The sequence below is a fragment of the Poecilia mexicana genome, unplaced genomic scaffold (assembly GCF_051168715.1).
Source record: "Poecilia mexicana isolate PSO_F unplaced genomic scaffold, ASM5116871v1 scaffold_9, whole genome shotgun sequence".
Lineage (NCBI taxonomy): Eukaryota > Metazoa > Chordata > Actinopteri > Cyprinodontiformes > Poeciliidae > Poecilia > Poecilia mexicana.
This window is the reverse complement of record NW_028263378.1, coordinates 20,613,472-20,625,818: the sequence shown is the minus strand read 5'-3', so window position 1 is coordinate 20,625,818 and position 12,347 is coordinate 20,613,472. Positions and strand designations below refer to the sequence as shown.

The 12,347-nt window shown below is 37.3% G+C and overlaps 2 protein-coding genes across 2 annotated transcripts; one reads left to right on the top strand and one right to left on the bottom strand.

Annotated features, from left to right (window-relative positions):
- Positions 1 to 468: 468 nt before the first annotated feature.
- hspb11 (heat shock protein, alpha-crystallin-related, b11) lies at positions 469 to 5,962 on the bottom strand. Its single transcript, XM_014988710.2, has 5 exons — positions 5,752 to 5,962; positions 5,517 to 5,623; positions 4,610 to 4,678; positions 4,468 to 4,511; positions 469 to 4,371 (listed from the first exon to the last, which is right to left on the bottom strand). The coding sequence occupies exons 1-5, from the start codon at positions 5,829 to 5,831 to the stop codon at positions 4,279 to 4,281; spliced, it is 393 nt and encodes a 130-aa protein (XP_014844196.1). The 5' UTR covers positions 5,832 to 5,962; the 3' UTR covers positions 469 to 4,278.
- A 15-nt stretch (positions 5,963 to 5,977) lies between these two features.
- smn1 (survival of motor neuron 1, telomeric) lies at positions 5,978 to 11,634 on the top strand. The gene is made up of 8 exons (XM_014988709.2): positions 5,978 to 6,110; positions 6,470 to 6,541; positions 6,622 to 6,741; positions 8,276 to 8,467; positions 8,664 to 8,843; positions 9,338 to 9,412; positions 9,677 to 9,784; positions 11,425 to 11,634. Exons 1-8 carry the CDS (start codon positions 6,063 to 6,065, stop codon positions 11,479 to 11,481), a joined length of 852 nt encoding a protein of 283 aa, XP_014844195.1. The 5' UTR covers positions 5,978 to 6,062; the 3' UTR covers positions 11,482 to 11,634.
- Positions 11,635 to 12,347: the final 713 nt, after the last annotated feature.

Sequence of the window (12,347 nt, the reverse complement as noted above, 5' to 3'; positions counted from 1 at the left end):
TAACTACACAAGGCGTGTGGTTTTATCGAAACAAAAATTTAAAAATGTTTGAGAACACTGAATACTTTTCCACAGTACATTATTTGGTGATACAGTGGTCTGAGGGGTCTGCAGTACAAGACCCCAACATCCATAATCTTTCGTTGTCTCTTTTTTTTTTTTTTTGTCTCAACTAAAATTCTGTTGATTTTAGTTGAAGGGGGAAAATATTTTTCACTAACTATTCGTCCAGGTTCTCATCGAAAGCGTACAAAGTGCTCCCTCTCCATCCACTTCACACTCAGGGGACCACTGAAAGACGAATAGGCACGCACAGTGTTAGTAATCTGTTTAAAAGGGATAGTTTAGATTGCTTTGCTACCCACCAGAGTCTTACATTACCTCTGAAAGTCAGGGGAGATTTAGAGTCAGACAAATTTATTGGAACTGAGGTGCTGTGACCACTGGCTGAGAAACTGAAGTGACTGATAAGACCTTCACATCACTTTATTCTAAGCCTCTGTCAAGGCATGTGCGGAGGCGAACCCAAATGCAGCCCTCAACTCCATCGCCAGACAGGTAGAGGCAAAAAATACATTTGATTTTAATGAAAACAAAAGGAGCTGCACAGGCAGTAGTTCAAGAAACATAAAAGCAGAAATGTGAAGCCAAGCATTGGAAAACAAAACTGGTTTTGACATTAGGTGAGCCCTACAAAAAAAAAAGAAAAGACGAAAAAGAAATGAAATAAGAAAAAGGTCCAACTACACACAAAGAAAATGACTGAGGGAAACCAGTGGTGTTAAAATACGAGGCCTTATTGTGGGTATAAAGTAGAAAAGGATAAATGTATTGTCTACTAACATAAAATTTGCACCATGATACACAGAAATCAAAGTAATAAATTAAGCTGATGTCGCTGAATGACACAAGGACAACATATTGAACACGCTCAATGTAATTGACTAAATAAAACTGGAATAGAGAATCCTTTCTTGATAAACTTTGGCAGCATGCATTGCTCAAGTGTGACTTTGAGCAGTTCACCCTGACCAACTGCGTTTAAATCTTAAAGTTTCTGAAAGTCTCTCCTCTCACTCTGATCTTTTTCATTTGGATTCAAGTCAGACTGACTGAGCCATTCTAGCAGCTTTATTTTCTTTTTCTGAAATCAACACCTTCCTTGGCTGTTTGTTTGGGATCACTGTCAGGCAAAAAAAAAAAAAAAATGTCCCTCTTTCATCTTCTTATCAAGGAACTTGTATTAAATTTCTCCATTCATCCCTTCTTCAGTTATATAAAACCTCCCAGTATCATACATGCCATATGATGCTGGCAGTACTGTAACTGTGTAACCTTCACTGTTGGTATGGTGTTCTTGGACGTTCATTTCAATCCCAAACACATCTCCAAGCATGTCCCGGTGATTATGGTGAAATTGTGTTTTTTGCATCTGTAGATTACTGTTCGAACAATGTTCATTGGAGAATTTAGGAGTTTAGAAGTATCTCTGTAACCAAAGCCACCGGTTGGTTGTTTAGCATTAAGGTTGGGAAAGCCATGAGAGAGATCTTTGACTTTACCGATCATGAGAGACTTCTTAGCCTTCATCTCGGCAAACCCATCAGAGAAACCCTTTCACACTATTTGGACTGAAGGATTGCTTTCTACATACACATATAAATCAGCTGGTGCCTTTCTGCATCTTTGTTTTCTCTTGTGTCTTCATACCAATAGCACTGTTAGAAATATATTTAAAGGAAGAAAATCTCCAAATTAATTAGAGGCCGCACAAGTTACAGCAAACAATGACAGCATTGGGGAAGTGCTGGTGAATTATGAAAGGTTTCAAAAGATCTTTGATGTTGCTTCTTAAAAAACAAAATTCTCTGTCAGTCAATCAGTCTGTAGTCAGTCTACTTGTCTTATCTCGCCCTATGTTTCATTTACAAGAATTTTACTTTTTCTTCCGTGTTCAAAAGTACAAGGTGAGCAGTGTTCATGCATGAACGTTTTCAACCAATTTGTAACTAAAAATTTCTTTCATGTCACTTTTTGCTGAAAAATGAATGGATTAAGCAAACAAGTTAATTCTTCACCTACATTTTGACACATTTCTAACGCAGACTTATCAAAAAAGCAATTTTTGTAGTCCGTCAAGTGTATATGACCTCATAACCCACATTTTGTTTTCTGGTTTAGTTCACAAACTGTTAAAAAATTGCAGACTGTTCCTACATAGGGAATGTATTTTGAGAGGGAAAAAAAACAACAACTTGTCAAGCAAACGCTAAATGTCAGCTTACTCAAAGCGCTCTCCAACTGCACTCTTTGTCAGTCCCTCATTACCATTCTCCATTGCTCTTGGAACTTAAATAAGAATACTGTTTCCCTCTCCGTCTAATTATGTAATTTCTGCCTTTTTGACAGTGCTTCCTCTCTCACACAACAGCTCGTTGTGTTGCTGCTTCTGTCATAAATGAGCTGATGGGACCAAATCAACACTGAAATCAAATTAAGGCCCATTGTTGGTGCGTGTGACAAGAAGGGAAGGGGGGATGGAGGGATTGGAGGGGGGTTGAGAGGTGCACACCGAAGAGATAACACAAATTGGTTTGGCATGACAGAAAATAACAGAGTCGGGAGGATGGGGGGGGATATTTTTCCTCAAAGTACCCAACAGAATTTCCACAGATGCATTTACTGAACGTTAATCCTTGCTTGAGTGTTTTGTTTTTTTTTACTCTGATTGCACTTTCATTTGTGTCATATTTCTAAACTCAAATTAGTTCATATCTGTTAAGCTTGGAGTAGGTTTTTTTTAAATTATTTTTTAGAAAGGTCACCATCAGCATCACTTTTCATGGACATTTGGTCTAGCAGATGTCCCCAGGTGATTGGACAGGCAGCCGTCAGAGGACGCTCTGTGATAACTTGGCCCTGCCTGCCCTGCTGTGACATGATAATAATGTGCTCATATCCTGCTGTGACTCTCCTGATCGGCTGACAGTTAAGCACAAAAAAAAGGTCTGAATTCATTAGTTACAGAATGGCGCTGCTGCAGACCTGTTTAGCATTCAAATTAAGGATCCCCGCTTTTCATACGCACTGCCAGTAGACTTAACACGTTCACAATTTCAAACATTGGGTAAGAAACAAAAATACTGCACCCACATAAAAGCGGAGTTTGATCTATTTCACATCAAAACAGTCACCTCTAAGATTATAGTAAATACTCTATGCTGGTAAATAATGAATGAGTCAATAACACTGTATCAGTTTCTACCTCTCCCTCATTACTCACTGCGCACTCACATACTCAAATGTGCTATAACCCTGCCGTATCCCTGAGCAATTAGTTGCTCCAAAATATCAGGGGGCTAGTTATTCAGGCACGTATTTCATATTTTATTAGTTTACTCTGAGGCTTGCATGCAGACCAAGCTTTAGCAAACACAGCCTTTGCAAATTTCCCAAGCTCCTCTGCAGTCAGCAAGTAATTGGAGAGGGAGTCCCAAAGGGTCCTCTCGTATGCCGCCGAAGCCTTTGCCTCCTGACAAGTTGAAATGGCAATGGGGTTAGATATGGAGGTAGGGAGAAGTGTTTGTGTGCAAGCATTTGTGTCTATATGCGTGCGTGCCTGCGTGCGAAAGAGGTATAAGAGTGGGAGTTGGGTAGATTAGTTTGTGTAAATAACCCTGCAGTTTCTGGACACTCGCTGGTTGGCTGGGAAGCCATCTGGTTCCCCCACCCCACCACCAGCAGCATTTCCAATGATTTCTGACGTCTTTGGGGATGTCAGAACCTGTCCTTGGGGGGATTTGTTCGGGGAGGTGGGGAGGACACAGCATGAACACCAATTTAAGCCCCTGCTGGTGAAAATTAGTTAATTAACTCTATCTCTCACACGGAGAGAAAGTCCCTTTGTAATGAAGTCTGCCATTCAACGCAATCCAAGCCTTTTATTCCAAAGCGTTGCCAACTATCAGCTACTGAAATTAGCAGGAACAGTTGAATGCAGGACAAAAAGCTTTAGAAGCGAATCCACAACATTACATAACCTAAAAACAGTAAAAATGGCTTGAGGCTAATCTTGGAATTAGAGGCTGAACAGAAAAACACCTCACAGCTTTAAGCCATATGTCTTGTCTGCAGCTGGTGCTACTGCAATAAGACTAAGCGTGATTGCAATGCAGATTAAAATGTATGCACTAACGAACAAACAGCAAAACACAGATATACTTTTTACATAAGAATAAATGGGTATTTAATTTACAACAATTTCTCAATTAAAGTTCATCAGGTTTTCACACTGATTCTGTGTACTGACACAAAGTGGTCGTATCCCTCAGTGATGATAAAACGCAGGTGGGTTGCACTGCAGCCCTTTAGCTAAAGGACAAAAACACATAAAACAATAAGCTTCATTAGTAGAACATAGTGAAATGACAGGCTTTTGCAACAACAAAAAATAGTCTTTCAACCTACTGAAATAGAATTCAACTGGAGGTGTCCCTCTGTGTGTTCCAACTCTGTAAAGAAAATGAATGGCTGAATCTCAGTTACAATTTTTTGGGACTTCTAATATAAATGTGAAACAGAAAAAAATGTGAACAGACGTGCATCTCACCTTCCTGTGTGACAGGCTCAAAGTCAGCCGCATTTGGTGAGGTATTCCTCTCTATCTTTAGATGCTTAACTGTAACAGAACAAAAAAAAAAAAAGAAAAAAGAAATGGAGAACCAAATAATCAAAGGGCACAAACTATGTTCAGCGAGTGGAGGAAAAAATATATCAAAAATGTTTTGAATTGGGGGTTATAGCATGTTTTCCCTCATCAGAGTTAAATTTATCTTTTATATCTTTGAATGGTTGGCATTATGCAGAATTGAGTTTTTGAAGATTTATATCATGCTATAATGTTATTCCCTCATGAAAAACACACCTCAAGTGTTGCTTTCATTCTTTCATGCACGTTTGAGAAATTCTTAAATCTCCCGTGGCAGCTATAGTTATTTCAGCTTTCTTTCAGGATTCCTAATCTTTGAGTGGGCTTTTTGCATTGACTGAAAGTTTTCACTCATCTTTGACAGTTTTCCGGGCTTTTGCTTTATTTATGTTGTTTTCCTTGGTCTGGTCTTCATTGTGTTGTATGATCACTAAAGTTCTCTAACAAACCTCTAAGGCCTTACCAGAACAGCTGAAATCATGACAACAATAAGTTACAAGTAGGGGGACTAATTGCAAAGTATGTGAAGACAGAAGCTTGCAAAGGATTTAATTTAAGACAATAAGAGTACGTTTTATCATAAGTGCTTGATATGTTTTTCATATTTTCATTGCTCATAGAATCAAAATACAATAAAGATGTTGGTACGTGCATAACGTGAAAAGTTGAGGTAGTTTGAATACTTTTGAAATGCAATGTACGGCTAAATATATGCTTTCATTTAAAAACAGCCTAAGACAGATGCAGCTGTCAAAATATGATATAAATAGTTTTTTTGCGAGAAGAAGCAGTAGGCTAAGACTCATACTGTTGTAGCTGTCCATTATCACGGTAGAAATGTTGGTCGTTTCAGGAAAGCGAATGATGAACTCCTGAGGAAACATCCCGGTGGACATCCAAAACGTTTTATTGTTTCTAAAAGAAAACGGGAGACGCAATTTTAAGCAAACGCAAACAATATGGCTCATTGAGAAATGCTAATTAACTGCGGTATTATGTAGGTGTACTGACAAAATATCAATACAGACAAATAAAGCACTCACCCATCAGTGATGTTTTCTGGTGGGTGATTCTCGTCGCTGGATGAAGTTAAAACAACGTGTGCACCAGAAGAATCAATCATAACTATTCACTCAAACTGTGTAAAGAAAACAACGACGGTCTCGAAAAGAATATACGTTAACTGGTGTGTTTTCTCTTTGAGTTTTCGGGATATGTCAAGCTACAATCGTTGCCAAGCCAACCGTTCCGTCGCGCAGTATATACGTCACCTGTTTCCGAACATCACAATTTCCGACGCACGTTGCTAAATTAGCAAAAAGCTAACTCAGAATCCTGACTCCAACGTCTGCAAATGGCAAATGGATGCAAAGAAGTGTTATTTGCCCGTGGAACTGGACAGGCAAGTTGTGAACATTTCTCAGAGAAACATTAAAACACATTAGAATTATTTTCAGGTTGCAGCAGATTTGTTTTATATGAAGCTAACACGCTAAGATATGAAACTAACGTTGAGTCTAGCTAAGTTGGGTAACAAAGGGGAAAAAGAAATAAATGGAAATACTACTTACACCTGATAGCGCTAAATGTGAAATCTTAAGTTATTTTATGTAAAGTTGTGTATGTAATGAATCAAGAGGAGTTTACTAAACAATACAGAATCATAAGGGTCATTTTTAGGAGTCTGGGTTGAAACATAATTAAGTAATTCCAAAATCTTTGATACAATGCATGGGTACTAATGTTTTTGTCGTCTTTCAGAGTGACGATTCAGACATCTGGGATGACACCGCACTTATAAAGGCATACGATAAAGCAGTAGCATCTTTCAAGGTAAACACATTGGCTTGTGCTCATGCAAAAGCAAAGACTACTGCTCCACTGCTTTGGTCTTCTCTCTTTCTGTGTCCCAGACTGCTCTAAAAGGCGAAGATGAATCACATGCGTCAAAGAAAAACCAACCAGGAAAGAAACGAAAGAACAATAAAAAGAACCAGAGCAGAAAACGTACCAATGCGCCACCTGATAAAGAGGTAAAGAACAGCTTTCAGTGTCAACTTTTAAATCTGCATGTATAATGTAAAGCACAAACATAATTATTCTCTGTGAAGATTCCTGCTCTAACCTTCTTAGTTTGTGTCAAGCATTTGTGAAAACAAAAAGGCTTTGCATTTAGATTTTATTTAGGTTTATAAAGCCATATGTAGAATTAGTTATCTGTACATTCTTTCAGATTGATGCTTTAAACATTTGGTAAGGATTAACTTGGCGCCACTAAACTCATTTTCTAATTAAATTAATCTGGATTACCTGTTTCATATTTTTTTGTATTAATTGTTACTTTTTAAAAATGTATTTGTGACATGGTATATTTCCATAAATAGATGCAAACAAAATTACAATGCAGCATTTTAAGTCAGGGTCAAAGTTCACCACCATTTATAAAAAGGTTGACAGACTTGACATAGTCTTTTGCTACTTGTTAATTTTACATCCATTTGTTTTACTGAACTACCAAATGTTTGGGCGACAGTTGTTGTTGGTGAAAGTTAGTCCTTGTGAAATGTATGTGTTTCTGTCTAAATGTTGATATCAGACACGAGTCAGCCTTCAAGGTAAGTTAACAGAATTTAGATAAACGTATAAATCAACATCAATATAGTTGGTTCTTTAATGATAAATGCCTGGCTTAAAAATTAATATTAATATGAAAAAACTATTAAACGTAAACTGTACCTTTTATAAATTTTTAAATGCAATATAGTTTATTGTGAAGTTGCCTTGTATCTATGCCATGCTGTACACAAGTTTAATGGCAAAATAATAAAAAACTATAAGAAGCATACACCTCTACATACAAAGCTAGATTAAAATGATGTCATTAATATTTTCCTTTGAAAAGGTCTGCATCCTGCGGCTTCAGCGCTGCAAATGGCTTTTTGGACCTTCCACAATGGCTCCTAATACGTTTGGCTAACGATTTGACAGAATATTTCCATTGAAACGCCACAAAAACCCACAAAATGCTAGTAATATTTTTTTAATAAATTTTTCTTGCTATAGGTTGGAAACGATGTAGTATTATTATTATGAATATTATTATTATTAGTGTTATTTATTTTATTTTTTAACTAATATCAGAATCTCATAAAAGAATATGTATTCAACATTTTTGCAAAAGTTTATGTTTTACTTTATTTTAAAACCTAAAAATAGAATCATAATAGTGGCTGTTCATAAATAATGACAAATTTCCTAAAATATATAACATAATAGCCACATAACTGTTAGAGGTTTCTGAGTCTTAACAAAATTATTTATATTTAGGACTTACTCTGTCATGTATATGATCTCACAGAATGTGATGATTTAAGTTAAGCCATATATTATTATGCGAAAAATAAATGATGAAGTATATTCTAAATGAAATCAATAGCAATCCGTCATGTTTTATAGCACGTAGTGAGTCAAGTTAGTGTTTTGTCCAAATCTGGGTCATTTAAAATGTAGACCAGTAGAAAGCAAACTCTACTAAGCTCTATTATATACACTTTGTTTTTGTTGCAGTGGCAGGTTGGGGACTCTTGTAGTGCTTACTGGTCAGAAGATGGCCAGCTCTATGCAGCCACCATCTCCTCCATAGACCAACAGAGGGGCACTTGTGTAGTTGTTTATACTGGTTATGGTAATGAGGAGGAGCAGAACCTTGACGACCTGATGTTGGAGATTTCAGAGGCTGATGAAGCAGCAAATCCAAAGGTAAGCTAGTTCAGAAATTAGTTATATGCACTGCATAACTAACATTTATAATACAGTATACAGTTCATTATTTTTGTCTGTGCCTTGTTTACGTTTTTTTTTTTTTTTTTTTCTCAAATCCTCAAATGTGTTTCTTGGAAAATTTTCTTCATCAATTTTAGGAAAAAGTCAATATAAAAATATCTACTGCTTGTAGGAGAAAGTGGAAGAATCTTCTACAGAAGAGAGCGACAGGTCGTCCACACCAAGCCAACACAAACAGCATCCACATGGTAAAACCCAGAAGTCCAAAACCCACAAACACCTGCCTTCTATGTGGCCTCCCGGTTTCCCCGGGTTTCCCCCTGGACCTCCTCCAATGCACGATTTTGGACATGTAAGCAATAGATCTCATTAGAAAAGTTGCATTTTTATTTAATTCTCAGCAAACCTGTTTGGTTCCAGAATGATTTGTTTTTATTATTTTGAGAGTTTGTTTATTCTTCTTTAAGCTGGGGAGAAAGTTGGCTCTTTGCCGCATTAAGTAAAACGAAACGTAAACAGTAAATCGCTTACAATGAGGCAAATAAAACAGGATGATAAACAAAGCCCTCTCAGAGTTGACATTTATTGTGGAGGTATTGGATTCCAGTAAATTCAACCGGCACTTGCCTTGATGGTTTGTCTTGCTAACACTTTCAGTTGCATGTGAATATATTTCAGAGTTAAAACTACAAGGACAGAAGTAACTCTGTCTGCACCCATTTTGTTTTAGATGAAGTTTATTTAGGTTAATATTGGGACCTTTTTTGTCAACCTAGAGTTGTGCGCCTGTCGAGTCATTTTTAAAATTTCACAGCTGTGTGTCTTTGTGTGGGGGTTTTCTCACAGAGGGAAAACAGACGATCTGCTGGTCATGGACCTGTACCTCCATCCTGGCCTCCTATGATGCCTTTTGGTCCTCCTGTAAGTTTTAAGTTTGAAAGCATGGCATAATTTTTACGAAAAAGATTTTTAAAAAAATATCAGGATTATTTGATTTGAGAAGAAGAGAAGAGAATAAACTTCACCAGAGAGTAATAGAGGTGTGACAGCATAGAAAGAATCTTTCAAATTAACTCTGCTGCACAATGTTGCAATGTTGGAAACAGCTGCACATATAGGTCAATGGTGCTTTACAATATATAGTCTGTTATATTATCTGCTGCCTGATCACTTTCTGTTCCTCAGATGATCCCTCCACCTCCACCAATGAGTCCCGACATGGTGGATGATGAAGCCTTGGGTAGTGTGCTCATATCCTGGTACATGAGCGGATATCACACAGGATACTACCTGGTATGTGCTCAGAGGCCAACTGGCAGGTTATGAACTATAACTTGACATTTACAGGTTAATATTAATCAAACTTGTTTTATCCGTGATGTAGCGTCATTGGTATCTGTGAAATCTCTGGAAGAAGTGCTCTGGGAAGAGGTTATGAGCTGTTAATATCTTATCTATTGTAGATTGCTCTCTGCATGCAAACACTGTGGATAAAATACATATACAGACATGCTTTGGTGAGTCAAAGCAGGGCTAAGGATCAGCCACACTGAAACAAATAATATGGCAAGAATGTCATTGTCACAATGAAGCACTTTAAAATATAATTTTTTTCCTTTACATTGCTGTTAATTAGACTGGTATTTGGCCAGGTTGCATTCAGTGTGTTCTACTTCGGATTGCAAATTTCATATATGATATTGGTAAAGTACGGCAAGCTATCGCAGTTCTCATCTATGCAAGGAGTTGCATCAGATTCTCATGCGAACTCTAGCACCAATCAGTTACTTTTATTTAAAACCTAAAGGCATTATTGTTATTTCTACTAAAGTCTGCCATTCAACACAATTCAAGTCTTTTAATCCAAAGCTTTGCCAACTATCAACTTGTTAGTAAAGCGGTTAAAATAAAGTTATTTTTTTATTTATAGTTTTGATTTTGTTATTGAAAAATATACATAAAATGTCTGATACTTTTACTGGTGCTCTGAGTATCATCCCTTTATGTTCCTCTGCTATTTATAGAGCAACAGAAATATTACAAGCTAACATTTGCTGGGTACGTTGTTGAGCTATTTGCTCAGGTTGAGACACACGCTACACAAACATGTCACTGGTAGTTTGCTAAGTGTAGTTTTAAAACTGTTGTCAGTGCACAAGGACTGCTGTTTACACTCCTCAGAAAAATACTTCATCTTTTGTCGGTTAAAAATCCACGCCAGCTGCATCAGGTTCTGCTGATGTAAGCTTACAGCAGGAGAGCCTGATCGTCCTTGTTGAGCAAGTTCTGTTCTGTAACGTCAAAGCTCCTGATGAAACAATCTACAGTCGAAGTTCATTTGTTCTTTTTGTCTTCAGCTCAGTCTTTCCGACGTGTGTCAAAGGTACCAATTGGCATGTATCTATTGATGTGACACAGCATGGGGTTACCAAAGTGTCTCCCTCTTCATAAAAAGAAAAGTTCTGGCGCACTTCAAACTTCAACACCATTACTGTCTGTGTATTTCAAGACCTCGTATTTCCAAGTAGCTGACTTACCATTTCTTGTAAGTAGGGGGGAAAAAATTATATGCCTTCTTTCTGTCAGCTTACTGCCAGTTTGCAGCACTATCTGTGTAAGGATGTGGACTCCGATAGTCTGTACAGGTGGATACGATTCTTGTCATTGTGGCATCTTTTGTGGTAACTTGTATTTATTCATAGGAGTGGACTTGACTAATAATAATAAACCCAGGTCCCTGATAATAATAATACAATAATTATCTGGTATTCCAATGAAAGTATCTTTTTTTTGTATAGATTTTATCCTTCTATACTTTAAGGTGGTAGTGTAAACTCTTCATTGCTTCTCAACAGAACTCCATAATATCCAATTAGTCTTTAAAGTCTCATAAAAGCTTGAACAACTTTCCTTTTGTTCTCTCATAAAAACAGGGTTTGAAACAAGGACGGAAGGAAGCAAACAAGTGGACAAAGCTGCACCACAAATGAACCATCTCCAGTGTAGTTTGACCGACTGTGGGCCTCTCATGGACTGTAAAACAGAAGTCTGAGTTATGTTGTGTCCTCCTCAAGAAGTCTTTGAAGATAATGTTTTGTATTCTTTGTAAATAGATGAAATAAAGATTGTGAAAGTACACAGAAGTTGGCTTGATATTTTTGCTTTGTGACTCCATAAAAGAAAACATTCAAGGCCATGCACAGTGAAGTTCATAGTTGACCAAGCTTCAAACTCCGTTAAGGTTTAAGGTGGTAGTGTAAATTCTTCATAACTTCTCAAGCTTTGCTATGCTTGTTTTATACTTCTTATATCATGTTTAGAGGTTAACAAAGCTACGAAAGCGCCTCGCTAAATTAGAACAATCAAACTTGTATAGATTTATTACACACAGAGCGAAGCTTTACAGTGTTTTGTGAAAATATCACGATGTCAGTGTGTGCAATGTTTATATCCCAAAGGACTATTTGGAGAGCAATAATTGTCTAAACTATTCAAAGTGTTATGAGCTTGCATTTACAATATAATAGCAGCCAGTTAGTCTCACAACAGCAGATGCTCACACCACACAGAAATGACCTTGACCAAAATGCTAAGTGTAGGAAGCACAGATGAAAAAGGAGAAAATATTCATATCTGCCTTTATCCCTGTTGTTTGTGTATCTTTTTCTTCTCTTTTCTTCCAGCCCACTTTCTGATGGTTGGTTGGAGATTGGACTCTAAACACCTAGCGTCTTAAGCGATGAGTTGTTTATCGCTTGCCGCATTAGCGGAAGGTGTCAGGGACTTTTTGCTGGACAACTGTCTCATCAACAGTTTCCCCCATGATTACCCAAGCCCTAACAAGGCATCAGATGTA